The following is a 27,863-nucleotide window of genomic DNA, read 5'->3' as shown; positions in this document are numbered from 1 at the left end:
TTTTTTGGTTACTACATAATTCCATAGGTGTTATTTTATAGTTTTGAGGTCTTCACTATTATTTTACAATGTAGAAAATAGTAAAATAAAGAAAACCCCTTGAATGAGTAGGTGTGTCCAAACTTTTGACTGGCACTGTATAAATGAATGGCTTTGGGGCAACCATGCTGAACTCCCTAGTCATTACCCTTCTTTCGGTGTTAAACCAACTGTGATTTTGGCAAGGTTAATAGTTCCTGATGTCATTTCAATGAAACAATACAATAATTCAGTGAATCAATCAAGCATGGTAGTATTGGTTGCTACGGAGCAGCTCCCCGGATGTAGTGTTACCACCAGCAGCCTCAGTATGACGACGGGAAAGTGAGACTTCGGCTAATATTACAGAGTTTTGGGCAGCTTATTTTATTAAGCGAATCAATAAACTATTTATCCACGTTATCCATTTTAGCGGTGCACGAAGGACACTTAAGGTAATTATGACACGGATCATTTGTCTTTCATTCATTCAGCTATGCCTACTGACTTGACGTTAGTTATCTAAACTAAGTTTAGCTAGCTACGTTAGCAACTTGCTACCATTAATACTAGCTAGCTGCTAGTTTGTTTGCTTGGCTAATGAACCAAAAACGAACTTTTCTAGAATAAGAGTAACTTTATGCAATATAAAGTCATTCATAATGGGTCTTGAAACTCAGTGAAATGAGTCACGAGCTAACGTTAGTCTACTCTTTCATTGTAAAAATATAGCAACTAGCTAACGTTATCGGCCAATAAGAACCTCTAAACTAGCTTAGTTATTGAGTTGACCAATCCAACTGGTAAACTAACAAACATTACATTGGTTAAGGTATGCTAGTAATCCACTGCTATAGGTAGAAACCGTGTACCTCAAAGTAGCTGTTGTGCTGAGAAACAATGATTTTGCTAGCTTGCTCCTTCTATTCAAACGCCCTAGGGGAGCTAAGTGATGTGTGTAGTCTGCTGTGCTGTAGTGTAGTTTATTTATTTGACCTTTATTTAACCAGGTAGGCCAGTTGAGAACAAGTTTTAATTTACAACTGCGACCTGGCCAAGATAAAGCAAAGCAGTACGACAAAAAAAAACACAGTTACACGTGGGATAAACTAAAGTACAGTCAATAACACAAAGTTGGACTAGGAGCAGCAATTACTTTGTTTGGAAAATCAAGATTGAGGTTCTATCCAGAGACCTTTGATGTTAGCTGCAGTCTAATCTAGCTATCTGCTCTACTGAAGAATTCAGGCCTTGTATTATGGCCTTATTTAATCTTTCTTGTAATCAGAACCAGGCAGCAGGTAAAACCGTTCGCTGGTTTGAATCCCCGAGCCGACTAGGTGAAAAATCTCTATGCCTTTTGAGTAAGGTACTTAACCCTAATTGCTCTGGGGTGGCTATCAATAATGACTGATCCCTGGCCGTGACCCCACTCTCCAACTGTGTCTCAGTGGGATATGCAAAAACAAATGTCCAATTCTCACACACTACACATTTGTACTTGTGTAAAATACTACAAATGTAAGCACCCACCAAATTATTATTATTTATCTAATCTATGAAATCCTGAACTCTAGCCCTGTACAACTCTAATCCTGAACTCTCTCTCTCTCGACAGTTCATGAAGCTTTTGTATTCTGATCAGAGTTCTGATCATGGAATTCTGAACGTGTCATGCTGCTACATTTAAATATGTCTACCGTGTCCACAGTGTGTCCTTATTCCTTTTTCCTGTGCTATATACAGATGTCAGTATGAATTCCACAAATGGTGGAATAGGCAACATATGATAACACAACAGCTGATGGCATTAGCCAACTACTCTAGCTAACTAGCCAGCTAATCTCTGTAGCTAGCCAGCAAACTAGCAAATAACACTAAAGGGATTGCAAACGGGTTAGTGTAACTGTAGCCAAACAAAGTATTTATTTGAAGTATTAGTGAGCTGGCTAGCATTTGAGGCCAGCAAACATGTTCCTCACACGCTAGGAATGTATTTCCTCCAAAGTTATAGTGAGAAGGTGTCTCTTGGTCCAAAACATTATTTTTTTTTAAATACTTGTGGGAAGAGTGCTGATGATTCTGCCCACTGTATGCGCTTTCGGTAGCCGGATTGCGTCTAGACTGAGGAGAAATCCGCACACAATGCATCCCTGACCACCTGAGATGGTCAGCCGGATCTGAACACCCATCACACCCCAAAGCGACATTTCAATGCGATCTTCATATTCTGATAGCAGAAGTTACATGTAAGTGTCAAGTGTAGACAACCTCTCTCTCGTTCCATCCTTACTTTTGGGGACTTGGCAGCTGATAAATGTTTAGTGCTGGTGTGACAGGGTGCAAGTAAGCAGGGTTGTGTGATCAGTGTCGGGCACTCCACACATTCCTGGCATGTCTGAGTACTGCTGAGGGTCACAGACGGAACCCTTGCACTCTACCCAAACAAAGACCTACACTACACCCAGTCACCCCAACAGCTCTGTACCACCACACAATCTGTTTGTTAGGGATGGATGTTAGAGATCAACAGACGCAGTGATAAGCTGTAAGGAGTTTTGGAATAGTCATGACTAATGTGTTCCCCCACCTAGTCTGTGTCAAGTTATTAAGCTCGTCCCAGTTTTGTGTTAGGAGATTGACAGGGATCTATCTACATGCTGCCCAGAAACAGTGTTTTTAGTTTGTTTACCCAAAAACCACTGTGATATGTGGCTATTTATCAGAACCAACACATTTCTGATAAGCATTTTTGTGTGGCATAGGCACATTTTTTTCCCCATGAATTCGGAGAGTTTTGGAATGGAAGCAAATAAAATAAGAAACTAATTCTTTAAATCACATTGAGACTAGAGTTGTCTGACCGATTATGATTTTTCTACACCGATACCGATTATTGGAGGACCAAAAAAAGCCAATGACAATTAATCGGCCGACTATTACATTTTTATATATGTGTGTGTAATAATAACAATTGCAACAATACTGAATGAACACTTATTTTAACTTAATATAATACATCATCTATTTAGTCTCAAATAAATAATGAAACATGCTCACTTTTGTTTAAGTAATGCAAACACACAGTGTTGGAGAAGAATGTAAAAGTGCAATATGTGCCATGTAAAAAGCTAACGTTTAAGTTCCTTGCTCAGAACATATGAGAGCTGGTGGTTCAATATTCCCAGTTCTTCAATTTTCCCAGTTAAGTTTTAGGTTGTAGTTAATATAGGAATTATGACGCATCGACTATTTCTCTCTATACCATATGTATTTCATATACCTTGACTATTGGGTGTTCTTATAGGCACTATAGTATTGCCAGCCTAATCTCGGGAGTTGACCGGCTTGAAGTCATAAACAGTGCTGTGCTTCAAGCATTGCTAAGAGCTGCTGGCAAACGCAGTAAAGTTTGAATGAATGCCTACGAGCCTGCTGCTGCCTACCACAGTTCAGTCAGACTGCTCTATCAAATCATAGACTTAATTATAATATAATGAACAAGCCTTTGGTCATTAATATGGTCAAATCCGGAAACTATCATTTTGAAAACGTTTATTCATTCAGTGAAATACGGAACTGTTCCGTTTTTTTTATTGAATGGGTGGCAACCCTAAGTCTAAATATTGCTGTTACATTGCACAACCTTCAATATTATGTCATAATTCTGGCAAATTTGTTCGCAACAAGCCAGGCGGCCTAAACTGTTGCATATACCCTGACTCTGCATGCAATGAACGCAAGAGCAGTGGCACAATTTCCCTAGTTAATATTGCCTGCTAACCTGGATTTCTTTTAACTAAATATGCAGGTTTAAAAATATATACTTCTGTGTATTGATTTTAAGAAAGGCATTGATGTTTATGGTTAGGTACATTTGTGCAACGATTGTGGTTTTGTTAAATCATCACCTGTTTTGCGAAGTAGGTTGTGATTCGATGATAAATTAACAGGCACCGTATTGATTAAATGCAATGCAGGACAAGCTAGTTAAACTAGTAATATCATCAACCATGTGTAGTTAACTAGTGATTATGTGGTGATTGATTGATTGTTTTTTATAAGATAAGTTTTTAATGCTAGCTAGCAACTTACCTTGGCTCCTTGCTGCACAACGTAACAAGGTGGTCAGCCTGCCACGCAGTTTCCTCCGTGGAATGCAATGTAATCGACCGTAATTGTCTATAATTGGCGTCCAAAAATACAGATTACCGATTGTTGTGAAAACTTGACATCGGCCATGCCGATTAATCAGTCAACCTCTAATTGAGCACAAAGGACGCCTGGCCTATGCTTTCGCTGGTAGTTAGTAGAAAATACATTTTATTACTTCTCTGTGTTCTCAGATGTATTTTTGGGGGGTGGTTATGTATAGACCATTAATTTCACCGATAGTTAGGCTTACAATTGTAACTCTTTCTAACAGGAGGCTTCAATTAACTCCATCTCTCATTTTCCTTTTTTTCCTGCCTGCATAAATCCCCTTTTTAGTAGAGAACAGAGAGTGGAGTGGGGCGGCAGTGTGACGTTGTAGTTGAGAGACCCTAGATCAGAGGCCACACTGGGTCCACATGATCACGGACGGCATGTTGTCGTTCTTTTGATCTGAGCCCGAAGGTTGCCTCCATAGGGGAGAAAAACACAGCTGTATAAATCGTTTCCAGTAGAGGATTCGGAAAGAGAAATGGAAGGCATCAAGTAGCCTCTAGTGCTGATTTTATAGAGAACGGCCTACGTGCATTCATTGGTCATGTTCGTAGACCACTTATGAACAAGCTCAGGTTTAACTCATCCACACAACATGTAGTACCTAGACTAGTCCTAAAACCAGACTTCCAGTGTATGTACAGATGTTCAGGGCCATTATGTGTGAAATCTTCTAATTTCAGCTACCAAAGTAATGTAGGCTAGCCTCTAATGATGTGCTTTGCTTTTTTTCCTCCCACTACTATTCCACACCCTGTAGGCCTACATGTACTATCATTTTTTAGGAGCCCTCTCTCTCCCCTCCGCCCCAGGGGAAAAGTGGAGTCAACTTTTCATTTGAAGGGCTTTAGCACAGCTACTACTGTATTTTCACACCATGCCTCACTATTTGGCTATTAAAATGTTTTCATCTGACCCAGGGAGGTCCCTCACTCCAACTTTCAACTAGACAGAGTTGAGTCCTCGTTGAGTCTTTAACTCACTTTCTCTCTCTGATTATAATTTTATAAGACACAGAATCTAATGGACTCACTTTCTCATCAGTTGCGCTTCTCTCTCTCTTGCTCGCACATTCCTGTCTCGCTTTCTGAGTCCTACCTCACTCTCTTCTGAGCAACTCAGTCTCACTGAGGGGGAGAGTGATCAGAGGATATTATGCTGTAGTCCTGAATGTGTGGACTGGTCATCTCTTCAGCCCTGGCTTCACATTATCATACTCTGCATTTCAGTTTCATATTTCCTTTAAGCAGCGATTGCAGCTGGCTGGCATTGTTTTCAGATAAGACTATGTCACTGTGTGGGTAAGAGTGATGGCATTGGGAATCTCTTGTCATCTATGTCTCTTAAACAAAGCCCTGTCTGTGTAGGTCATGCTGACTGTAATATAGGCTCAGTGTAGTAGACTGTAGGCTACACACAGTACAGTGAATTGTTTTCCATGTTTGCAATGTGTAATCGTTTCAATCAGAGAGGTCCACAATCAAGCTAGGACCTGCTTGCCTGGTAATAGAAAGTTCTTGTGTACACAGCTTGGTGGGGGATTGTGGGTAATGGGCTGGCCACATTTCCCCTCTGCTTTAACTGTTGCACAATGAGAGAATATAATAATGAATTGTGGTTGCAAAACAAGAAAAAGGTGCTGTTGCATTATGCAGGCATATTTATTTGATTTAACCTTTATTTAACTAGGCAAGTCAGAACAAATTCTTATTTACAATGACAGCCTAGGAACAGTGGGTTAACTGCCTTGTTCAGGGGCAGAATTACAGATTTTTACCTTGTCAGCTCGGGGATTAGATCCAGCAAATTTTTGGGTTACTGGCCCAACTCTCTAACCACTAGGCTACCTGTCGCATAAACCTGGAATATTCTAAGTGAATGAGGCAGTGTTTTTGTTCCTGCCGGTGAATAGGCCCTGCCGCTGTAGGCATGAAAAAAAACGACACTGATTGTGCAGACTGAGCAAAGACAGCGTTGACTGCCATTTTGATACTAATGTCATCCATTTATTTTTCTATTTCACACCAAACTTTCCAAGCTGCTCTGCACAAGCTAGATATTAGCCTAGGGGACCCAATTTTACCTCAATATTTACATGTGATCATACAAGTGCTTGACAGTATGACTTCATAATTGTTTTGATGATGGTAACATACCACAGGCTAATTACAGGGCTAAGCACGGCAACATTACTTTGCCAATTACAGTGTGTAAGATTCATACATCTATGTTCACCCCCCCCCCAAACGGAGCTTCTTTGAAATTGGAGGCTGTTGGTTGAAGAGTTTGGTTTATTTTTTCATCTCTACTGTTTGCTGTGATTTCTCCCAGGTCCCTTTTGATGTGGACCTAATACGTTGAGGTGCAGCCCTCCATGTGCTGCTGGGCTTTGTGTGGTTTGCTGTTTGCACTGAAGAGATGGAGGGTTAAAGTAGGGATGGATATCTCCTGTCCTCGAGGGGCCGGAGTGGTGTCACACTTTTTCCCCATCTGTAGCAAACACAGTTGATTTAAAGTAATTGCATTCTAAACTGAAGGTCGTGATTATTATTAGGTGTGTTAGCTGGGACAAAAGTGACACAAATCAGGACTCCGAGGACTGGAGATTCCCCACCCCTGCTCTAGTCAAGCCAACTAGTTCCTGGGCCCAGCAGCACAATTACCTACTGTGACATATCTCTCGCAACACAACTCTCATAGCAGTTGCATAATTCATTACTTCCTCTTCCTTGTCACCTGGCAAGTTTGTCATGACATTGTATGAGTCAACTTTTTGGGTTTGTTTTTAAGGATGGCTCGGCATCAACTGCAGACAGACTGGGTGGAAGGGGCAGTTTTGTTACGATCACATGTGGCGATCAGCGGTGTGACGTGACCACAAGCTGCAAGATGAATTGCAGATATTGTAAATGAATGCAATGCGAGATTATGCAGAGTAGCTGAGCATGTGCATAGGTCCGCTTCACTAAGCTACAATGTGGCCGCAGCTGGACAAAAACAGCAGAGGAGTTTAGCCTCACTCTTGTTGCTCTTAGTTGTTGTGCCCGATACTGTTGTTTAGTTCATGAATCGCTGACTCTACCTTTAACTTGATTGACCGATTTCGTTAACACGAACTCTCCTCATTTGAAATGTCATTGTTTTGTTCCTAAACTGAATCAGCATAGCTTGATATGTCAAACATGCCTATTAGCGTAGTTTGACGAGATGTTTGAATAGCACCCGAGTCGTTATGCAATGAAAGCCTGGCTTGTCAACCTCTGCAGTGTGCTTTAGGCTCAACTAAAGAGAACAATTATTACGACTATTGAGTTGCAAGCTGGAAGCTTAGGAAATTAATCTCATAGTTCTCTCTTTTTCTTGACATGTGACGGCTTGTATTTGAGAATTTTAGGGAGACCCTTCTCTCTGACTGTCAAAGTCCAGACGGACAGATTATTTCAAATGTAGTGTTGGCTATCAAAGCACTTTGAACCGACTGACCCGTATCCCAGTGGAAGCTCACATTCCCTCCTTTATCATTGACCTTTGCACATTCCTCAGCCAGACCTGGAAGTCTGCAGTGATTGGCTAAGGCAGCAAGGGCTTTGTTTGAACCCAGCTTCTGGATTGGTTAGTATCGGACATGTCAAGCCCCATTCACATTGCATTGTTGTTTTTCCCATATAGAGAACTGTTCTCTTTATATCCACACTACCCCTTGCCATTTGTTTATTTAACTAGGCAAGTCAGTTAATAACAAATTCTTATTTACAATGACAGTCTACCAAATGGCCTCCTGCAGGGATTAAAAATAAAATATAGGACAAAACACACATCACGACAACACAGCATAAAGAGACTTAAGACAACATAGCAAGGCAGCAACACATGACAACACAGCATGGTAGCAACAAAACATGGTACAAACATTATTGGGCACAGACAACAGCACAAAGGGCAAGATGGTAGAGACAACAATATATTAAATCAAATCAAATTTTATGTCACATACACATGGTTAGCAGATGTTAATGTAAGTGTAGCGAAATGCTTGTGCTTCTAGTTGCGACCATGCAGTAATATCTAACAAGTAATCTAACCTAGCAATTTCACAACAACTACCTTATACACACACACAAGTGTAAAGGAATGAATAAGAATATGTACATAAAAATATATGAATGCGCGATGGCCGAACGGCATAGGCAAGATGCAGTAGATGGTATAGAATACAGTATATACATATGAGATGAGTAATGTAAGATGTAGTGTATGTAAACATTATATAAAGTGGCATTGTTTAAAGTGGTTAGTGATACATTTACCGTTCCGTATTTTTTCTAACGGATGTCATCCATAAGTCTAAATATTGCTGTTCCATTGCACAACCTTCAATGTTATGTCATAATTATGTACAATTCTGGCAAATTAATTACGGCCTTTGTTAGGAAAAAATTGATTTCACACAGTTCGCAACGAGCCAGGCGGCCCAAACTGCTGCATATACCCTGACTGCTTGCACGGAACGCAAGAGAAGTGACACAATTTCCCTAGTTATAAGAAATTCATGTTAGCAGGCAATATTAACTAAATATGCAGGTTTAAAAATATATACTTGTGTATTGATTTTAAAGAAAGGCATTGATGTTTATGGTTAGGTACACATTGGTGCAACGACAGTGCTTTTTTCGCAAATGCCTGTTTGTTAAATCATCACCTGTTTGTCGAAGTACGCTGTGATTCAATGAGAAATTAACAGGCACCGCATCGATTATATGCAACGCAGGACACACTAGATAAACTAGTAATATCATCAACCATGTGTAGTTAACTAGTGATTATGATTGATTGTTTTTATAAGATAAGTTACTAGCTAGCATTAAACTTATCTTGGCTTCTTGCTGCCCTCACGTAACAGGTAGTCAGCCTGCCACGCAGGCTCCTCGTGGAGTGCAATGTAAGGCAGGTGGTTAGAGCGTTGGACTAGTTACCGGAAGGTTGCAAAAACAAATCCCCGAGCTGACAAGGTAAAAATATCGTTCTGCCCCTGAACAAGTCCGTTAACCCACCGTTCCTAGGCCGTCATTGAAAATAAGAATGTGTTCTTAACTGACTTGCCTAGTTAAATAAAGGTGTGTAAAAAAAATAAATAAATAAATAATTTACCGATTATTAAAAACTTGAAATCGGCCCTTCCGATTCGGCCGTTCCGATTAATCAGTCGACCTCTACTCACTACCCTCTGGAGAGCCTTACAGTTGTGGGCGGAGCAGTTGCCGTACCAGGCGATGATACAGCCTGACAGGATGCTCTCGATTGTGCACCTGTAAAAGTTTGATTGTTTTTGGTGACAAGCTGAATTTCTTCAGCCTCCTGAGGTTGAGGAGGCGCTGCTGCGCCTTCTTCATCATGCTATCTGTGTGGGTGGACCATTTCAGTTTGTCCGTGATGTGTACGACGAGGAACTTAAATGTCCACCTTCTCCACTACTGTCCCGTCGATGTGGATAGGGGGCTGCTCCCTCTGCTGTTTCATGAAGTCCACGATCATCTCCTTAGTTTTGTTGACATTGAGTGTGAGGTTATTTTCCTGACACAACACTCCGAGGGCCCTCACCTCCTCCCTATAGGCCGGCTCGTCGTTGTTGGTAATCAAGCCGACCCCTGAAGTGTTGTCTGCAAACTTGATGATTGAGTTCGAGGCGTGCATGGCCACGCAGTCATGGGTGTACAGGAGAGGGCTGAGAACGCACCCTTGCGGGGCCCCAGTGTTGAGGATCAGCGGGTTGAAGAGGTTACCTACCCTCACCACCTGGGGGCGGCCCGTCAGGAAGTCCAGGACCCAGTTGCACATTTCCAACATTCACTCAATGCACTCTGGGTTTTTACAAAGTGCAGAATGTGTTATCGGACAGCTAGATATACCTACATACATTTTGGAATCTAATAGATTGCATTTAGTTAAGAGGAGACATAATAATTGTAATCAGAATATACTTTTAACATGTAAATGTTATTGGTAACAGAATAGATAGAAGAATAACTGCAGATAAAATAATTAAATTGTACATCCAATGTAGACGACTGACCCTTCAAAATGATAATGTTTTTCTGGTGTTAAACTTTGTATTCCATGTTATAGAGCAGTTTATCAGGAACACAGAACACTTTAGTGTATGAGGTTAGGATTTACCATTGCTGAGATCTTATTTTCACATGATCAGAAAAAGTCAAAGGTCACGGACAGGTAAATGGTAATCCCATGTCAAAATGGCACCAAATCACCTGTCTGAATTCTTAATTTCAACACATTTAGTCCCATATCTTAAGATGGTGGTCATATTGTTCTGACATTTTCAGGGTTGCTGTAGAACACAAGTTAAATATTCAAATCAAATTAAAGTTTATTTGTCACATGCGCCGAATACAACAGGTGTAGACTGCTTACTTACAGGCTCTAACCAATAGTGCAAAAAAGGTATTAGGTGAACAATAGGTAAGTAAAGAAATAAAACAACAGTAAAAAAGACAGGCTATATACAGTAGCGAGGCTACATACAGACACCGGTTAGTCAGGCTGATTGAGGTAGTATGTACATGTAGATATGGTTAAAGTGACTATGCATATATGATGAACAGAGAGTAGCAGTAGCGTAAAAGAGGGGTTGGTGGGTTGCGGGACACTGCAGATAGCCCGATTAGCCAATGTGCGGGAGCACTGATTGGTCGGCCCAATTGAGGTAGTATGTACATGAATATAAAGTTAGTGACAATGCATACATGATAAACAGAGAGTAGCAGCAGTGTAAAAAGAGGGTTTGCAAATAGTCCAGGTAGCCATTTGATTACCATTTCAGGAGTCTTATGGCTTGGGGGTAAAAACTGTTGAGAAGCCTTTTTGTCCTAGACTTGGCACTCAGGTACCGCTTGCCATGCAGTAGTAGAGAGAGCAGTCTATGACTGGGGTGGCTGGGGTCTTTGACAATTTGTAGGGCCTTCCTCTGACACCCCCTGGTGTAGAGGTCCTGGATAGCAGGCAGCTTAGCCCCAGTGATGTACTGGGCCGTACGTACTACCCTCTGTAGTGCCTTGCGGTCAGAGGCCGAGCAATTGCCGTACCAGGCAGTGATGTTGCAGCTGTAGAACCTTTTGAGGATCTCAGGACCCATGCCAACTCTTTTTAGTTTCCTGAGGGGGAATAGGCTTTGTCGTGCCCTCTTCACGACTGTCTTGGTGTGTTTGGACCATTCTAGTTTGTTGTTGTGGACACCAAGGAATTTGAAGCTCTCAGCCTGCTCCATTACAGCCCCGTCGATGAGAATGTAGGCGTGCTCGGCCCTCCTTTTCCTGTAGTCCACAATCATCTCCTTAGTCTTGGTTACGTTGAGGGATAGGTTGTTATTCTGGCACCACCCGGCCAGGTCTCTGACCACCTCCCTATAGGCTGTCTCGTTGTTGTCTGTGATCAGGCCTACCAGTGTTGTCGTCAGCAAACTTAATGATGGTGTTGGAGTCGTGCCTGGCCATGCAGTCGTGGGTGAAAAGGGAGTGGACTGAGCACGCACCCCTGGGGAGCTCCAGTGTTGAGGATCAGCGTGGCAGATGTGTTGCTACCTACCCTCACAACCTGGGGGTGGCCCGTCGGGAGGTCCAGGATCCAGTTGCAGAGGGAGGTGTTTAGTCCCAGGATTCTTAGCTTAGTGATGAGCTTTGAGGGTACTATGGTGTTGAACGCTGAGCAGTAGTCAATGAATAGCAAACAGGAAACCATTCACCCAGAGTGGAGTTATACAAATTAGGAACTCAATTTGCAAATGAAGCCGTACGGAATACATAATTACAGTAATTTAACCCAATTTAAGGTAGGGTGGTCATATTATTAACAGATCTTCATGCTTTACGCAAAACTGAAGAGTTTAATAATTTGAAACAATTTATGAAATTAGAAAACGTTACTTTATGCAAATTAGATCATATATTCAGACCCCTTGACTTTTTCCACAATTTATGTTACAGCCTTATTCTAAAATTGATTCAATTGTTTTCTTCATCAATCTACACACAATACCCCACAATGACCAAGCAAAATTATTTTGCAAATTTAGTAAAAATATATAACTGATCACATTTTACGTAAGCATTCAGACCTTTTACACGGTACTTTGTTGAAGCACCTTTGGCAGCTAGTACAGCCTCCAGTCTTCTTGGGTATGATGCTACAAGCATGGCACACCTGTATTTGGGGAGTTTCTCCCATTTTTCTCTGCAGATCCTCTCAAGCTCTGTCAGGTTAGGTGGGTAGTGTTGCTGCACAGGTATTTTCAGGACTCTCCAGAGATGTTCGATCAGGTTCAAGTCCGGGCTCTGGCTGGGCCACTCATGGACATTGAGACTTGTCCCGAAGCCACTCCTGCGTTGTCTTGGCTGTGTGCGTAGGGTCGTTCTTCTGTTGGAAGGTGAACCTTCGCCCCAGCCCAAGGTCCTGGAGCAGGTTTTCATCAAGGATTTCTCTGTACTTTGCTCTGTTCATCTTTCCCTCGATCCTGACTAGTCTCCCGGTCCCTGCCGCTGAAAAATATCCCCACAGCATGACGCTGCCACCATGCTTCACCGTATGGATAGTGCCAGGTTTCCTCCAGATGTGACGCTTGACATTCAGGCAAAGAGTTCAATCTTGGTGCCTTTTGGTAAACTCCAAGTGGGCTGTCATGTGGCTTCTGTCTGGCCACTCTCCCATACAGGCCTGATTGGTGGAGTGCAGCAGAGATGGTTGTCCTCCTGGAGGGTTCTCATTTCCACAGAGGAACTCTGGAGTTCTGTCAGAGTGACCATCGGGTTCTTGGTCACCTTCTTGACCAAGGCCCTTCTCCCTTGATTGCTCAGTTTTGGGCCAGGGGGGCCAGCTCTAGGAAGAGTCTTAGTGGTACCAAACTTCTTCCATTAAAGAGTGGAGGCCACTGTTCTTGGGGACCATCAATGCTGTAGACATTTTTTTTGTACCCTTCCCCAGATCTGTGCCTCGGCACAATCCTGTCTTGGAGCTCTACGGACAATTCACTCGATGGCATGCTTTTTGCTCTGACATGCACTGTCAACTGTGGGACCTTTTTATATGGGCAGGTGTGTGCCTTTCCAAATCATGTCCACTCAATTGAATTTACCACAGGTGGACTCCAATCAAGCTGTAGAAACACTTCAAGGATGATCAATGGAAACAGGATGCACCTGAGCTCAATTTCGAGTCTCATAGCAAAGGGTCTGAATACTTATTTAAGTAAGGTATTTCTGTTTTTCTATTTAAAAATTTGCCATAATCTCTAAATGTGTTTTTGCTTTGTCATTATGGGGTATTGTGTGAAGACTGAGGGGAAAAAACGTTCATACATTTTTAGCACAAGTCTGTAATGTAACAAAATGTCAAGTCAAGGGGTCTGAATACTTTCCGAATACACTCTATATACAAAAGTATGTGGACACCCCATCAAATGAGTGGCTTCACTACAGAGTTCCAAACTGCGTTATGATTTCCCTTCACTGGAACTCAGGGACCTAGCCCGAACCATGAAAAACAGCACCAGAACATTATTCCTCCTCCGCCAAACTTTACAGTTGGCACTATGCACTCGGGCAGGCAGCGTTCTCCTGGCATCAATCTGCCAGATGGTGAAGCGTGATTCATCACGCCAGAGAATTTGATTAACTGACTTGTTGGAAAGGTGGCGTCCTATGACTGTTTCAAGTTGAAAGTTATTAAGATCTTCAGAAAGGACATTCTACTGTCAATGTTTGTCTATGGAGATTGCATGGCTGTGTGCTCGATTTTTATACACCTGTCAGCAATGGGTGTGGCTGAAATAGCCGAATCCACTCATTTGAATGGGGTGTCCACATACTTTTGTATATGTGTATGTGACCAATAATATTTTATATATATTAGTTCAAGTGTTCCCCAGCACATTAGTAGCAAGTTATTATGATGGCAGTCATGGGATCTTCACAAATCTTTTTGACATTTGCTTCATCATAATTATTTGACAACATTTGCTTACACTATGAACCGTTTTGATGGAGGAAGCTACAGTGCGTGTTTTTGTTCCGAGGCTTTTCTCTTCACTGGTTGCTTGTGTTCATCCGCTGACAATCCTGTTCAAATTAGCAGTCACTCAGGGTATTTCACAAGATGCCGTTAAAGTATTGATAAGACAGTGCTATAATAAATATGCGAGTACATTAGTATTTACCAGTAGTTGAACATTCCTGTTTCCCCCTGATGTGCCTAGGTCAAGCTTTCAGCTCGATCGTGTCATATAATAGATTACTTAACAATCATAATGACTAGTAAAAAGAGTGATAATTGAACAGACACCGCAGGCAGTGGGCGTTCCGGGATTTGAATGAGTCAGACGTGACTCTCATTTTACCCCTGTTTCCCGGTGATGTCACGATACTGGCCCGCGTTAGTGAAACTATCGGAATGCTACAACATTGATTTTAGAGGTTTACAGTTCTACTTGAGAAGTTATTCATAAGTCGTTTTATCATAACGTACATTTTGGGTAAATACGGCGTGTGCACTAAAAGCAGCTCTTTACCTATTTGAAACGCTGCGGAAATAACTTATTGATCTCACTTTGGAGAGTCTTCTTACAGAGCGAGGCTGCGTGGGTTATTTTTTTCCTTGTTTGTTCTCATGCGTGATCGTGAAATGGTATCAGGTGGATTGTATCGCGTTGGATAGACATTCTGGTGAGTAAATCAAAGGCAGTTTTACTGTCGTTAATCATTGTTTTCATAGTCATTCTTACGTCAAAATATCGAATATAATTTAGCCTAATAAACTTCTCACGGTCGAGAAGCATATCTAGACTGCAAAATGTAAATTTGTATTCTGAGGTCAAAACTCACTCTTAAGATTAGCCTCAAATCAATTTGAAACACGTTTTTATTATAGCGGTCAAATCCAACAAATACTCTGTACAGCCATCAAATGAGTAATAAACGCAGTGTTTTCTCACTACACATTCATCTACACAATCTTTACCACCAGCATGTGGAATTCTGGTACTTATTTTCTCCCATCGGACGTTTTGGTTCTTAAACCTGCACATATCTGTTTTTGTTTTATTTTGCTATACGACCATGAGACTACTTCCCTAGTGCTGTTTCACATGTAAACAACTGTCAAAGTGATAAGAAACAACGGGATTACACTCATGAAATTGAGGGAGGTAGGCTACACCCTAAAGTAACGATACTTTTCAGAGTAACGACACGTTTTCTCTTTTGGTAGTGTTTTTACAAGCTATAGCCTAAGTACATGTTTGACACTAAAGAAAGCATAACAAGGTAATGAAACCAATGGTGTAGTAGTTATTTAGTTGGATCTGACACTGTCAGTATCGTTACTGCTTGTAGCCCACGTGCTTGTGGATGGGACTCTTTATCTTAATTCCTACATTTACTGTAATTGCTCATAGACCTATCCTCGTTTTGTTTTGCTGCAAATTACACCCCAACACCAGACTTGGTAAACAACATAGGCAAGACCTGATAAGAAGCACTCTGGCTGGAATCGGGGTAGGCTCCAAGGTCACACTGTTTGCACTGCACTTCCTAAATCAGGGAATCTCAGTTAGAGGGTAGAATTATGTTAGTTAGCATTTCTGACTCATCACTGGGCAGTAGGCTAAACTTCAAATGAAAGGGTGCGACAGTGGAGCACGCCCACAAACGTCTAGGCTAAGCTACATCATGATAAATTGACAATGATGATTGCTACAGGCAGAGGGATGCAGGACAAGGCGAGACAAATCCCTGAAGATGTGACCTAATTTTGTGTCACCTCTGAACCCGGCATAGTGTCCGAGATGACACAACCTACTGCATTTGCATTCAGAAGGGAACATTGAATTCAGAAGGGAACACTGAACATTGCAGATAGACATGCAATGAATATAGTTGACATGATTCAGTTTCATGTCAAAGGCATGCATGTGTTGTACTATACAATATAGGTGTGTACTCTTACTATATTTGACATGCGTGCATTTGGAATAGTGATTAGCAATGACTCATACAGTATCTCTTTAAAAAGCCTTCCTGGAAATAAGTCATCACCTAAATCTATTTTGGGTTTTGAGATGTTTACATGTCCTTTATTTAACCTTCGAGTGTAGTCCTTGTAAAATGGTATGCGAGGTATGCCTAAATGGGACAGAGGAAAACCATTTGAGTTAGCAGAATAAGGCAATTGACTGTGTGGTGACCGTGCAGTCTGAATGATGAGGGTCTTACCTTTTGAATGGCCGCCTCGTCAGTCATGCCTTACGGTTTATCCTCCTCCAGAGGGGCCTGCCCTGAGCACAATTGTTTTGATGTTAACTACTTTGACTGAGAGCCCCACATTAACCCATCACAGAGCTCAAATGAGGTGTTTTGCGTTGCTACAGCACAGAGTTGACACCCATGGCTGAGTCTGGTGGACCACCCCTTGTGCTTGGACAGACAGTAGCTCTTTGGCCATGACCCATCTGGGTCTACGCTCCCCCTGAAGTGCTTTTCTTACTGCTCACCGGTGCGTAATAGTATGCTAATGTGAGAGACTCCATAAACGGGATAGTGTGTCGTGAACGTCACCTTTTTTCCCTTCACTGCGTGGGTGGTTGCAGCTCTGCTCTCTTCATACACAGAGGGAAATGATCAATGAATGGTAGTTATATAAGCTAGGCTTTATGACCGCTTTACTGACAGAAGGGAAGAAGAAAATGGAGATGATAAAATCGGCACAGTTATAGTTGAAAATGTGTGCATCTGTTGGTCTCACAGGGGCATCTTATTTTCTGTACCTGAAACCGTCTGTCTAGTCTTGAGAGCATGGACACTTGTCTCTCTCTTCCCCTGCTACCTGCTTCGTAAGGGGGAAGTGTACAGCACGGAAGAGAGAGGTCTGTGTTCTGGGGGAGGTGCTACTTCACCTGCTGCTGCGTCACTCTCAGCTGGGCCTCACCTGTTCAAACCTGTCTCACCGGTGCACTGCCTGTAGCCTGAAATCCACCATGTGGTTTGTGGTGCTTTCCGCTTTCATTCAGTCACTTATCCTAAGCCTATGCCATGTTAATGCTGTTTTCATGACACCCAAGTTGTCAAGCAAATCATAATGCAACTCAATTCTGTCAGTCTCTCTGACTCCCGAGTTATTGAATATCAGTTTGGACGTGTTTTTGTCATCTCAGCAGTTGCTGATGGCCAAAAAAAACCAACTTCTGACATTGAATAATCATTTTCCCTTGGCTGTGTTGAACTATTTCCCCCTTCGTTGCTTGGCTCCACTAAGGCAGGGTTTCAGAGGAGCAACCGAATGCTTCAGCAAACCACTTTACAAGTCTGTCAGCAAGATTCAATTATGTGGGGCTCTGTGGTTGCTGCTCAGTATGTTTCCCATTCAGTCAGTTTTCGTAAACTCATCTAACCTTTTTATTTTAATTTTTTCATCGCTGCAACTCTCCAATGGGTTCGGCAGGCGAAGGTCGAGTCATGCGTCCGCCGAAACATTACTGGCCAAACCGCGCTCCTTAACACCCTATCGCTTAACTCTGAAGCCTGCCGCACAAATGTGTTGGTGGAAACACCGTTCAACTGACAACAGAAGTCAGCCCACCACAAGGACTCGTAGGAGCGCGAAGAGCCAAGTAAAGCCCCCCCCGGCCAAACCCTCCCCTAACCCGGACAACGCTGGGCCAAACCCTCCCCTAACCCGGACAACGCTGGGCCAATTGTGCTCCGCTCTATGGGACCCCCGATCTCAGCCGGTTGTGCTACAGCCTGGGATCGAACCCGGATCTGCGATACAGTACCTTAGATTGCTGCGTCACACGGGAGGCCCCTCTAGCAGTTTTTCAAAGCAAATAAATCATCTAGCAGCTGCCTCTAGCAGCCCCTCTAGCAGTTTTTCGAAGCAAATAAATCATCTAGCAACCGACTTCCTTAGTAGCAGCTGCCTTATTTCTTACATTTGGTTTAGTCATCAGGCTGACTTGGTCGTTCAACTCTGACCATCAATGGTGGCTTTTAAATAGTTAATGGAAGGCCCATGTTGACCTCATCTCTGACCCTTTGTACAGGTTTGTGCAGATGGGTGGATGATCCCATTACACTTCAAACACTCAGAGTGAGTTCTGCTTTATGGGCCAGTCAGGCGGTATCCCTCAGCCCCTCACCAAGCACCCCTTCCCTGCAGCTTGGGTGGGTCTAGGACCGTGGGCACGAACTTGCAGCATATCGCAGGCAGGCAGCCCAGTGTTTGGATTCAGGGAGAGCTGCCTCTCTATCTAAAGCAAGAGAAGGAATCCAGAATGTTTGAGCGTAGAGAAATAAGCTAGAGGGAAAATGTGCTTGTGAAGGAAAGGGGAAGTCATTTTTCTGGGGGCCTTGGCTCACCTCTGAGTAATACTTACCTGACTAATAAATGTTTTGGCTCTGAAGAAAGTGGCTGCTACTTGTCTTTATGGGAGATGTCCCTATAAATTATACTTCTGTCAACCTGTCATGGTTACATACACGTTTGTGTCTCTCTGTGCATTTGCCAAAGGATATTCACTGTGGGATTTTGTCAGTCTATATGAAAAGGTTTTCAGCTCTATAGTCTGAAGTGTGTCTGTGGCCACATGACAGATCAAGTTTTGATGCGTTAGCTTCTCAGCTCTATTGAAAAGGAACAGGACTTCCTTGGTATTATCATTTGTTATCATCATGAACTGCTGATGTGTTTAACGCTGTTCCAAAGTCATTCCTGGTGTGTATTCTTTTGGAAACAAACGGAAGCAAACAGACTGTAGCGGGAAGGGAGCAACCTGCAATTGTCAAATAAGAAACGTGTTTTATCCATGCAAAATGTTTTGTTACAGTTTTCCACGCTGTGCACTAATGAATACACTCCTGTTCTCCTCTCTGTGTTCCAGGTCTGATGCCCAGCTGCCGCCATGTTCACTAAGAAGAAGAAGCCCCGCGTCCAGATCTCGGCGCCCTCCAACTTCGAGCACCGCGTGCACACAGACTTTGACGAGCAGGAACAGAAGTTTGTGGGGCTGCCGCGGCAATGGCAGTCTCTGATCGAGGACACAGCCAAGAGGCCCAAGCCCTTCATCGACGTCACCGTCATCACCACGGTGGAGCCCCGCAAGGTCAGGGGTCATCAAAATGGGATGTGGGAGGAAAGGGGCGTGTCACAAACAGGAAGTGATATTTTCACTGTTGCATTCTCTGTTGAGTTGTAATTTGAGAGAATGCCAGGGTAAAAAGCTGTGATGGGCCATGCACTCGAAGATGTCACATGACTCTTACTTCATTTTCAATGTTTTTTAAAGTTATTTTCACTTGATCAGGGATAGCGTACACAGACGTTTCGTCTTTGTTGCCTTCAGTGTGTATGTAGGCCATGGGAAAGAGCACAGAACTGTAGCGGTCTCAGCTTACTGTTCTTCAGATTTGGATCAAAGTCTGAATCCACAGAACCTAAACAGTAAACATGATTGTCTTCTTTCCTGAACAATAAACGCAGTGAAGGCAAAAGACATCACTGAAAATAGAATCTGCCAGTCATCATATCCGTTTTTAGAATGAAGCTGTGACAGTCCAGGAAGTCTCTCTTGTGGTCTGATATTAACTCATTTGGTGTCTCTGCCTCTCCCTCCTGTAGACCATAGTGCGGGGTAGTAAGATCGCTGTGGACGGCTCGCTGACATGGCTGCTGGATGAGTTTGATACCATGTCGGTGACCCGCTCCAACTCCCTGAGGCGAGGTAGCCCCCCTATCCAGCCCCGCAGAGACTCCGGATCTTCGGGGGGAGGAGGCCATGAGAACGGGGACCTGGCCCACCGGCCACACCACCACCCAGATCACTATGGAGACATCAGAGACAGGTACAGTGTCGTCAGTAGGGGCCAGATCTCGGCTGTAAAATGGCTCTGAAGAAATGTTTCCACCACTCCAGAGAGATGCAACCTGTTTACCTTTTCTCTGTTGCACTAGGGAGCAGCCCAGGCCGGACCAGTTAGCTAGTGGAGACCCCCGGCAGCCCCAGCGGGTACCCCGCTCTCAGCGAGAGGACGGCAGGCCACAGCAGCAGCCCCGGGGCCAGGAACCAAGCAGCAGGCACCGAGAGAGGGAGCGTCCTGGCCCACCCCCTCCCCCGCCAAAGCCCAGAGACACGGACCCACGGGACCACCACGACCAAGTAGTCCGCAGGGACGGGCCCAGCGACCAGAGGCCTAAGTCCAGCTACACGGGCAGGGACGGCAGCCCCCAGTCGCCCCGTGATAAGAGGCCTCTCTCGGGGCCCAACATCCGTATGCCTAACCTGCCTGTCACAGAGGGGGTGATAAAGACAGCACAACAGACCAGCAGGCCGTTCAACACCTACCCCCGCGCTGACAGTGAAGGAGGAAGGAGCCCCACCAGCCAGGTACTGACAGGCTGCTAGGAGAACACCAGACATTGGGAGATATGGAAACCAGTGCGTGCCGCTAATGTTCTATCGCATGTCTTTAACAGACCTCTGACATAAGTGTTGATCATACAGTGTCATTTCCTCTCCCTTCTAGGAGCTGAAGCCAGCCAGACCACACGAAGCACCGCCACACAACGGTCCTTCTAGTGCCTCCAGCCGAGACGGGGGAAAAGCACCGCAGAAGGGCCAGCTACGAGGAGACCCCCACCACTCCTCCCACCCTGTCCTGGGTCCTGAGCCCCCCCACAGCCACCAGCAGCAGAAGGCTCCCGTTCCCCGCATCCCGGCCCCTGCCCTACCACCACAGCAGGCCCTCTCGCCCCAGAGGGAGCCCCAGCGGGTGTCCCATGAGCAGTTCCGCGCCGCGCTGCAGATGGTGGTGGATCCGGGTGACCCGCGCACCTACCTGGACCACTACATCAAGATCGGAGAGGGCTCCACCGGCATTGTGTGCATTGCCACCATCAAGAGCACTGGCAAATTGGTGGCTGTCAAGAAGATGGACCTGCGCAAGCAGCAGCGCCGGGAGCTGCTATTCAATGAGGTGGGGTTTTAGGGCCTGTATTGACTTGAACAGAATGCAATTGAGATGAAGGTCTTTAAGATTTTTGATGTTCAGGGAATACAGTATAATGGATTTGTAAGCTATTAGTTGTGTGATCCATAATTTTTTATAGTGGCTATTACAGAGTTTTGCTAATGTTTGAAAGATTTGTCCTGCATGGAGGGTGCGGCTCATGCATATCTTTGCAGTGGTGTAATGAGTGATGTCATGTGCCATGTAATCACCCACGGTCTCCTTAGTAACGCTGGTTCCTGTGCTCTTCAGGTGGTGATCATGCGGGACTATCACCATGACAACGTGGTGGAGATGTACAACAGCTACCTGGTGGGAGATGAACTCTGGGTCGTCATGGAGTTCCTGGAGGGAGGGGCTCTGACTGACATTGTCACACACACCAGGTGTGTGTCTGTTGATCTGAGGTTTAGTGCCATCTGGCATCCTTGGGATTTCCATAGCCTACATCCTAACTATTTTACATTTTAACTTCAATGAGGTGATATCAGAGTTGGACGTACCAAGGGTCCCGGATAGCAATGACCGTTGATCTGCTGCTCTGACAACTGACCAGCAGGACTAGGTAGGGCTGCCCACCCTTTTCCTGGAACTATACCGTCCTGTAGGTTTTCAGTCCAACCCTAACATACGTGACTCAGCTAGTTAAGGTCTTGGTGAGCAGAATCAGGTGTGTTAAATAGATTTGGACTGAACCTACCTAGGTAGATCTCCAGGAAGGGCCATGGGCAGCCCTGGGCTATGGTGATTAGAATTAAGATGTCTGTGTTTCATACTAGTCATATAGTGTTCAACTGCTCATATCGTAGCTGTTTTTACAGTACAAGCAATGGTAAGGGCTCCCGAGTGGCGCAGCGGTCTAATGCACTGCATCACAACCGGCCATATCACAACTGCTGTGACTGGGAGTCCCATAGGACGGCGCACAATTGGCCCAGCGTCGTCCGGGTTTGGCCAGTGTAGGCCGTCATTGTAAATAATAATTTGTTCTTAACTGGCTTGCCTAGTTAAGTAAAAATAACCACTAAAGTTTTTTGTTTAGTTATTTGTTTCACCACTAGGTGGTAGTGTCGCATGGCTACACTCTCATGTCACTGCAATGCAACCTGTGGTGTGAGATGTTATTTCTCTGTCAGCTCTGAGTGCTAATGACCTGTGTGTGTGTGTGTGTCCAGGATGAATGAGGAGCAGATAGCCACAGTGTGCCTGTCTGTGCTGAAGGCTCTGTCAGTGCTGCACACCCAGGGCGTCATCCACAGGGACATCAAGAGTGACTCCATCTTGCTCACCCACGACGGCAGAGTACGTACACCTGCCTTCAGAGGTTAAAGCTCTGTGACTGCATTGGATTTCCTTCATATATGGGGGGTGGGCCGGGCCATGTCTGTTCTGTTAAATATATTCCAAAATAAGTTTCTTCTCAAATATTAAATTTTCTCTGTTAAGCTGTGTGCACTGAACTGACATTCTTTACATTGCTCCCACTTTTATTTCTCTACTTTTACGCTTAGTTTCAAGCATGGTTCATGGGCAGCTGTGCAACAGACCACTTAAATGGGCATAGTCATCTTACAAGGGCCATGACACTGTAATGGTGAATTTTAATTGATATATATTGTTATTAATTATTATTATTATAAATCAGGATGTTGTGTCCAATAGGGTGAATGCAAAGGACAAACCCAATGCTTCAGCCTACGTACATTTTATAGCCACTATGCTTCATCAGTTGGGCTACAGGTGATAATGCTTATTGCTAATAGCACATCTGATAATATAGACCATGCATAGGTTATATGGACGTGGTCCAATATGTTTAAATAATTAACATTCTTACCAATATGTTATTGGGCCCATTTATGGAGATAGAAATTGTTTTCAATTAATTTTGGAGTAGAATGTCCTTTCAAAAAGTATTCTGAGCTTCTCTGTCCTTCTACATAAAAATGGAATTGGTCAAACATGATGGTCATGACTTTCTTACATGAAAGGGAGGTTAACTTGGCCCCAGACAATTGATCTGAGATCCGATTGTAAGTTTCAGTCATGGTTTTGTTGTTGTAGGGTTGGGGTCAAAAAGAAACATCACCACCTCCCTCATAGACAATTATAAGACTGGAGTATGTACACATCACTCACCCCAACCCTGCTTCATACACAAAGATATTATAATTGTCCCATAGCAAAAAAGAGAATGCGGAATAGACTGACCTCTATGGTCCTTGAAAAAGCTGCTGTATGATATAAAGTATTGTGTGATAGAGGCCTAGCTTTGGAAAATAACTCATGTGACTGAGTGACAAAAGAAGGCTCTGTGTGTCCATCAGAATGGCTGCTGTTTTGTTTCTTTGCCATGATATTACTTCCGAGTATTGGGATTACTGGTATTGTGACAACCCTCCCCATACCGCCCAGTCATAACAGGCTATCTCGTTTACATATCGGAACGATATGAAACCAGCTGTGAAAATGAAGATATGGGAAAGAGGAACTTGTTGCAGTCATGTTTGTTCCCAAAGTATTGTAATATACAGTATGAGAGGTAATGGAGGGCTTGAAGCTCACGCTGTTAATTTAGTTCTTACTTTACCCGACAACAGTTTGTAGATGATACAACAGTTTCGTTTATCTTTTATTGAGCCCAAGTGTCAACCTGAAGTCACTTGTAGCTGTCATGGTTGGCATGCTAAGGGCTGTGCTTAGCTCTTATTGTGGTTGACCCAAGGGGAAGTGTAGTCAGTTACCCTCAGCTGATTCTCGGCAGAAGAGTGTGTGTGTGTGTGCTTGCGTGCGTGCGTTTGTGTGTATTCACATTTCCCCTTACCAATTCAAAGCATGCTTTAGTCAGTGAGCCCTGTTCTTCAGAGGTCACCATTGGCAGACAGGATATTCATCCACCCAGGCATTGCAAAGGTTTTCTCAGAGAACTGTGGGAGGTGTTCTACTGTGATGTGTAATACTGTAAAGCAGCACATTGCTAGATAGAGGATTGTTTGTGGTACGCTAAGAGTTCAGCCTGTCAATCTATAACACATAACGTCCATGTCAGCTGAAAAGTCTTTCATTTAGTCATTTGTAAAGATGGCAGTATTTTTAGAATGCCTGTGTTTTTTCCCCCGTAAATAATTAATTAAAAGCTCTGACCCTTTCCTCTATTGCCCCGCCCAGGTGAAGCTGTCAGACTTTGGCTTCTGCGCCCAGGTGTCGAAAGAGGTGCAGCGGCGCAAGTCCCTGGTGGGCACACCCTACTGGATGGCCCCAGAGCTCATCTCACGACTGCCCTATGGGCCTGAGGTAATGAATGTCCAGTTAGTTGTCTGTGTGCATGCATTATAATTCGAAACTATCGCTGATCACTGTGTGTATACAATATTCTACCTTCGTAGGTGGACATCTGGTCCTTGGGGGTGATGGTGATCGAGATGGTGGACGGAGAGCCCCCCTATTTCAATGAGCCCCCCCTCAAAGCTATGAAGATGATCCGTGACAACCTACCACCCAAACTCAAGAACTTACACAAGGTACTAGGCACACTAGAAAGAGCGCCTCTCTCACACAAGGCCCTGTTATTCAACATTTTTGAAATTGATAGTCATCCTTTGTTATTTTTCCCAGGTTTCTCCTCTTCTCAAGGGCTTCCTGGACAAATTGTTGGTGCGAGACCCCACCCAGAGGGCCTCAGCCAATGAGCTACTCAAGCACCCCTTCCTGAGCAAGGCTGGCCCGCCCTCCTGCATTGTGCCTCTCATGAGGCAGAACCGCATGAGATGAGAGCGAGCGGAGACCTCTCCCCCACTAAGGAGTAGTGTCACATGGACCCTCAACTCCCCAAGCTCACACCTCGGACTCACACTGTTCTGGAGCGAGGAGGTTGGGGGGGGCAGAGAAACACTGCCCAGCTCATATTAGCATTTTTACTGGTCAAGCTTCTTTTCTTTTTTTTTTAAAGAACCTTTTGAAATGAAAAGGATCTCTGTCCCCTTTCCTATGGGAGAAAAGATTTTGACACTACAAGGATGTATAGCTTGAGCGGTTTGGTGTAGAATGAGGCTTGGAAAGTGCTGCCTGCTGGGGTGACTCACAAAAAAACACTGTTAGCATCCTAGCTGAATGGTCTGAACCATGCTTCCACACTACAGGCCTTCCTCACGACATGGCCCAGACTCAACTCTATTCCAATAGACAGGACATCAGAAAAGACTACTGAAGGAGGACTATGCTTTTCTCTTACCACATGATGCATTGAAGTATTTTTTTAATGAAAGTAAACACTTGGTTCCTGTTACAAACACTAAGCAAAGGTAGACACTGGAGTTGTGTTTTAGATTATTTTCTTTATTTTTCTGGTAAGTATGATGAACATAGATATATCCGCTTTGTTTTCTCTATTCTGTGATTATTTTTGGGGGGGTTACAGTGAGATTTGAAGCACTGTTCTGAGATAGAAGCTGCACGCCTGGTTGATTCCAATATATCATATAGGTTTTTTTAAATTATTTTTTATTACAAGATAATTAGTTTATTTTAATATACCTGTGTTTAATAGAATATAAAGTGAACATCAAGGCAGAGTTTCAGCTGTTTCTTTCTAAAGGCTAATTTGTACTTTAGGAATTTAGCCATGTAGTTTGTGCTCCCTGTAACCCCTCGATCTGCTGCTGTAGACTTCAGCTGTTAGTTTATAGTAGTGACCACTAGGTCAACGGAAGGACCACCCTTATGAAAGCCCCCCCACACACATACACACCTGTATATACAGAAAGTACATTCTTTTTGTCATTTTTCCTAATGATTCATTTCTTAAACGCCCAACCTGGCCAGTCTGGACAATGGTTCTGGACTATGTGAATGTAGTGCTGAGCCACAAACTGGCTCTGTGTTTAAAGATGGAATCTGCAGTAGGGGGAAACAGTCACACCGGCTGCCCCACCACCATTATTTTTTTGTTGCGGAGCTGAGGAGCGCTGAGGAGCGTTGCGCAGCATTGGGGGGGGGGGGGATTAATATCGCAAATGGACGTGACTGTTTCACCATTTTGGATAAGGATCTCAGCTTTAAGGGCTTATTAGAACAGGAAACGGACACACAAGGTGAAAATTCGTGCTTGGCTAAATGAAGTGTGCAACAGCTGCTATAACTGAATTATTGTCCATAATGTAGCAATGACAGGAACTGTATGGCAGAAAACAGACCCACAGATGCAAACTGAAATAGTAAACACTCACCACAATCACCCACACACACTTCATGCAAGGCCCTACGAAAGTCTGTGGGTGGAATCACGAATTCAAGAATATTACAACATTTATTGTACTTTGGTAGGAAATCAACTAAATGTATTTGAAAATGTATTATTTAGCCAAGATTATCATAAGACATAAACAAATTGCATCCGTGATTTGTATTTTCCTTCCACTTTCAGAAACAAAAGGCATGGTAATGCCCCTATCTGAGTGCACGTTTGTCTACCACTTCGTGTAGCCGTTAGCAATGATGCTAATAATCACCGTCTTCTGGTAGATGGGAAGGCTTTCTAAAAAATGTTTTTTAAATTGTTCAGCATACTGCAATCACACGTTACAGAAACACAGATAACCAAACAAGTCTCTTGGCTGGTGCAAACTACAGCCAAAAATATAAATGTCTTTGATTTTTCACAGACCTCGAAAGTGATCTCCTGATATGGTTTAAGCATTGTGGTGGACTTAGAACATCAAATGCTTTTTCTATTTAAAACGTGTGATCTTTTTGTTGTTGAGAGCGAACACATGAAAAAACGGAGGGAAACCTGGAAAAACAGAACTTGGGCAAAAAAATCTAACAGGTTTTATAGGGCTCTATTCATCGTTAGTCCTCATTTTTCTCTGAGCTTTCCCCTCCAATTCTAGAGTAGTAAGACGAAGTCGCATATGTACATTCACCATAGAGAGCATCCAAAGACCACGAGGCCTTAGTGCACAGCAAAGAGTAGCCAATATGTCTGTTGTGAGTTTCAGTGAGGATATCGGAACAGACTCCATAAGTAGACACTAACACTACATTGTGAAGTACTGTTGTTAATTAGATGCGTCTGAGGTTACTGTACAGTTTTAACATTCTGTCAATATTCCATATTTCCAAAAGACAAGTGGATGTCTGTTAAAAGTGACATGATGATTGGTAAGCCTGAGTAAGATATGATCCGTCTGTGTTCCATGTGTATATTGTTCTTCCAGTTTAGTTTTGCAAAACTGAGTGAAAAGATGGGCTGAAAGAATGACAATCAAAGTTAGTAATTCACTGTCTGCTTTTTCAACAATATTCTGAACTGATCACTTTTCATTGCTCACAAAGTTTTGTAACTGTAATTGTGCAGATTTTCTAAACAAATCCTGTTTTGATACCCATTAAATCCATCTTTGCATACTGTATATTTCTAAATCGCTTAACTAATCATTACCGTGAACTGATGGCACACTGGTATTTTGTGTTTTATATCATATACTGTAATGATGAATGACAAAAAAAAAAGACGTATCATTCTTCAAACTACAGAATTGAATCATCTCATTAACCCCCACGTGTAAGATGTGATTT

At 43.4% G+C, this 27,863-nt stretch overlaps 1 protein-coding gene across 2 annotated transcripts; it reads left to right on the top strand.

Moving 5' to 3' along the window:
• Positions 1-165: 165 nt before the first annotated feature.
• On the top strand, positions 166-27,697 carry LOC110503714 (serine/threonine-protein kinase PAK 4). 2 transcript variants are annotated; one of them, XM_021582190.2, is made up of 10 exons: positions 166-473; positions 19,163-19,384; positions 19,900-20,123; positions 20,233-20,665; positions 20,805-21,254; positions 21,540-21,673; positions 22,463-22,589; positions 24,456-24,581; positions 24,674-24,808; positions 24,903-27,697. In XM_021582190.2, exons 2-10 carry the CDS (start codon positions 19,184-19,186, stop codon positions 25,056-25,058), a joined length of 1,986 nt encoding a protein of 661 aa, XP_021437865.1. In that variant the 5' UTR covers positions 166-473; positions 19,163-19,183; the 3' UTR covers positions 25,059-27,697. The 2 variants fall into 2 exon arrangements, with proteins under 2 accessions (XP_021437865.1, XP_021437866.1); XM_021582191.2 differs by lacking the exon at positions 166-473 and adding an exon at positions 14,582-14,951.
• The last annotated feature ends 166 nt before the right edge of the window (positions 27,698-27,863 follow it).

The sequence above is a fragment of the Oncorhynchus mykiss genome, chromosome 24 (assembly GCF_013265735.2).
Source record: "Oncorhynchus mykiss isolate Arlee chromosome 24, USDA_OmykA_1.1, whole genome shotgun sequence".
In the NCBI taxonomy this organism is placed as follows: domain Eukaryota; kingdom Metazoa; phylum Chordata; class Actinopteri; order Salmoniformes; family Salmonidae; genus Oncorhynchus; species Oncorhynchus mykiss.
This window is presented reverse-complemented; position numbering and strand designations above follow the sequence as displayed.

Bases quoted from the DNA above. Each gene is read 5' to 3' on its own strand.
- LOC110503714 (XM_021582190.2), top strand. From the start codon at position 19,184: ATGTTCACTAAGAAGAAGAAGCCCCGCGTCCAGATCTCGGCGCCCTCC. The intron at 20,666-20,804 runs GTACTGACAGGC...TCTCCCTTCTAG, and splicing joins GAAGGAGCCCCACCAGCCAG to GAGCTGAAGCCAGCCAGACC. The intron at 21,674-22,462 runs GTGTGTGTCTGT...GTGTGTGTCCAG, and splicing joins GACATTGTCACACACACCAG to GATGAATGAGGAGCAGATAG.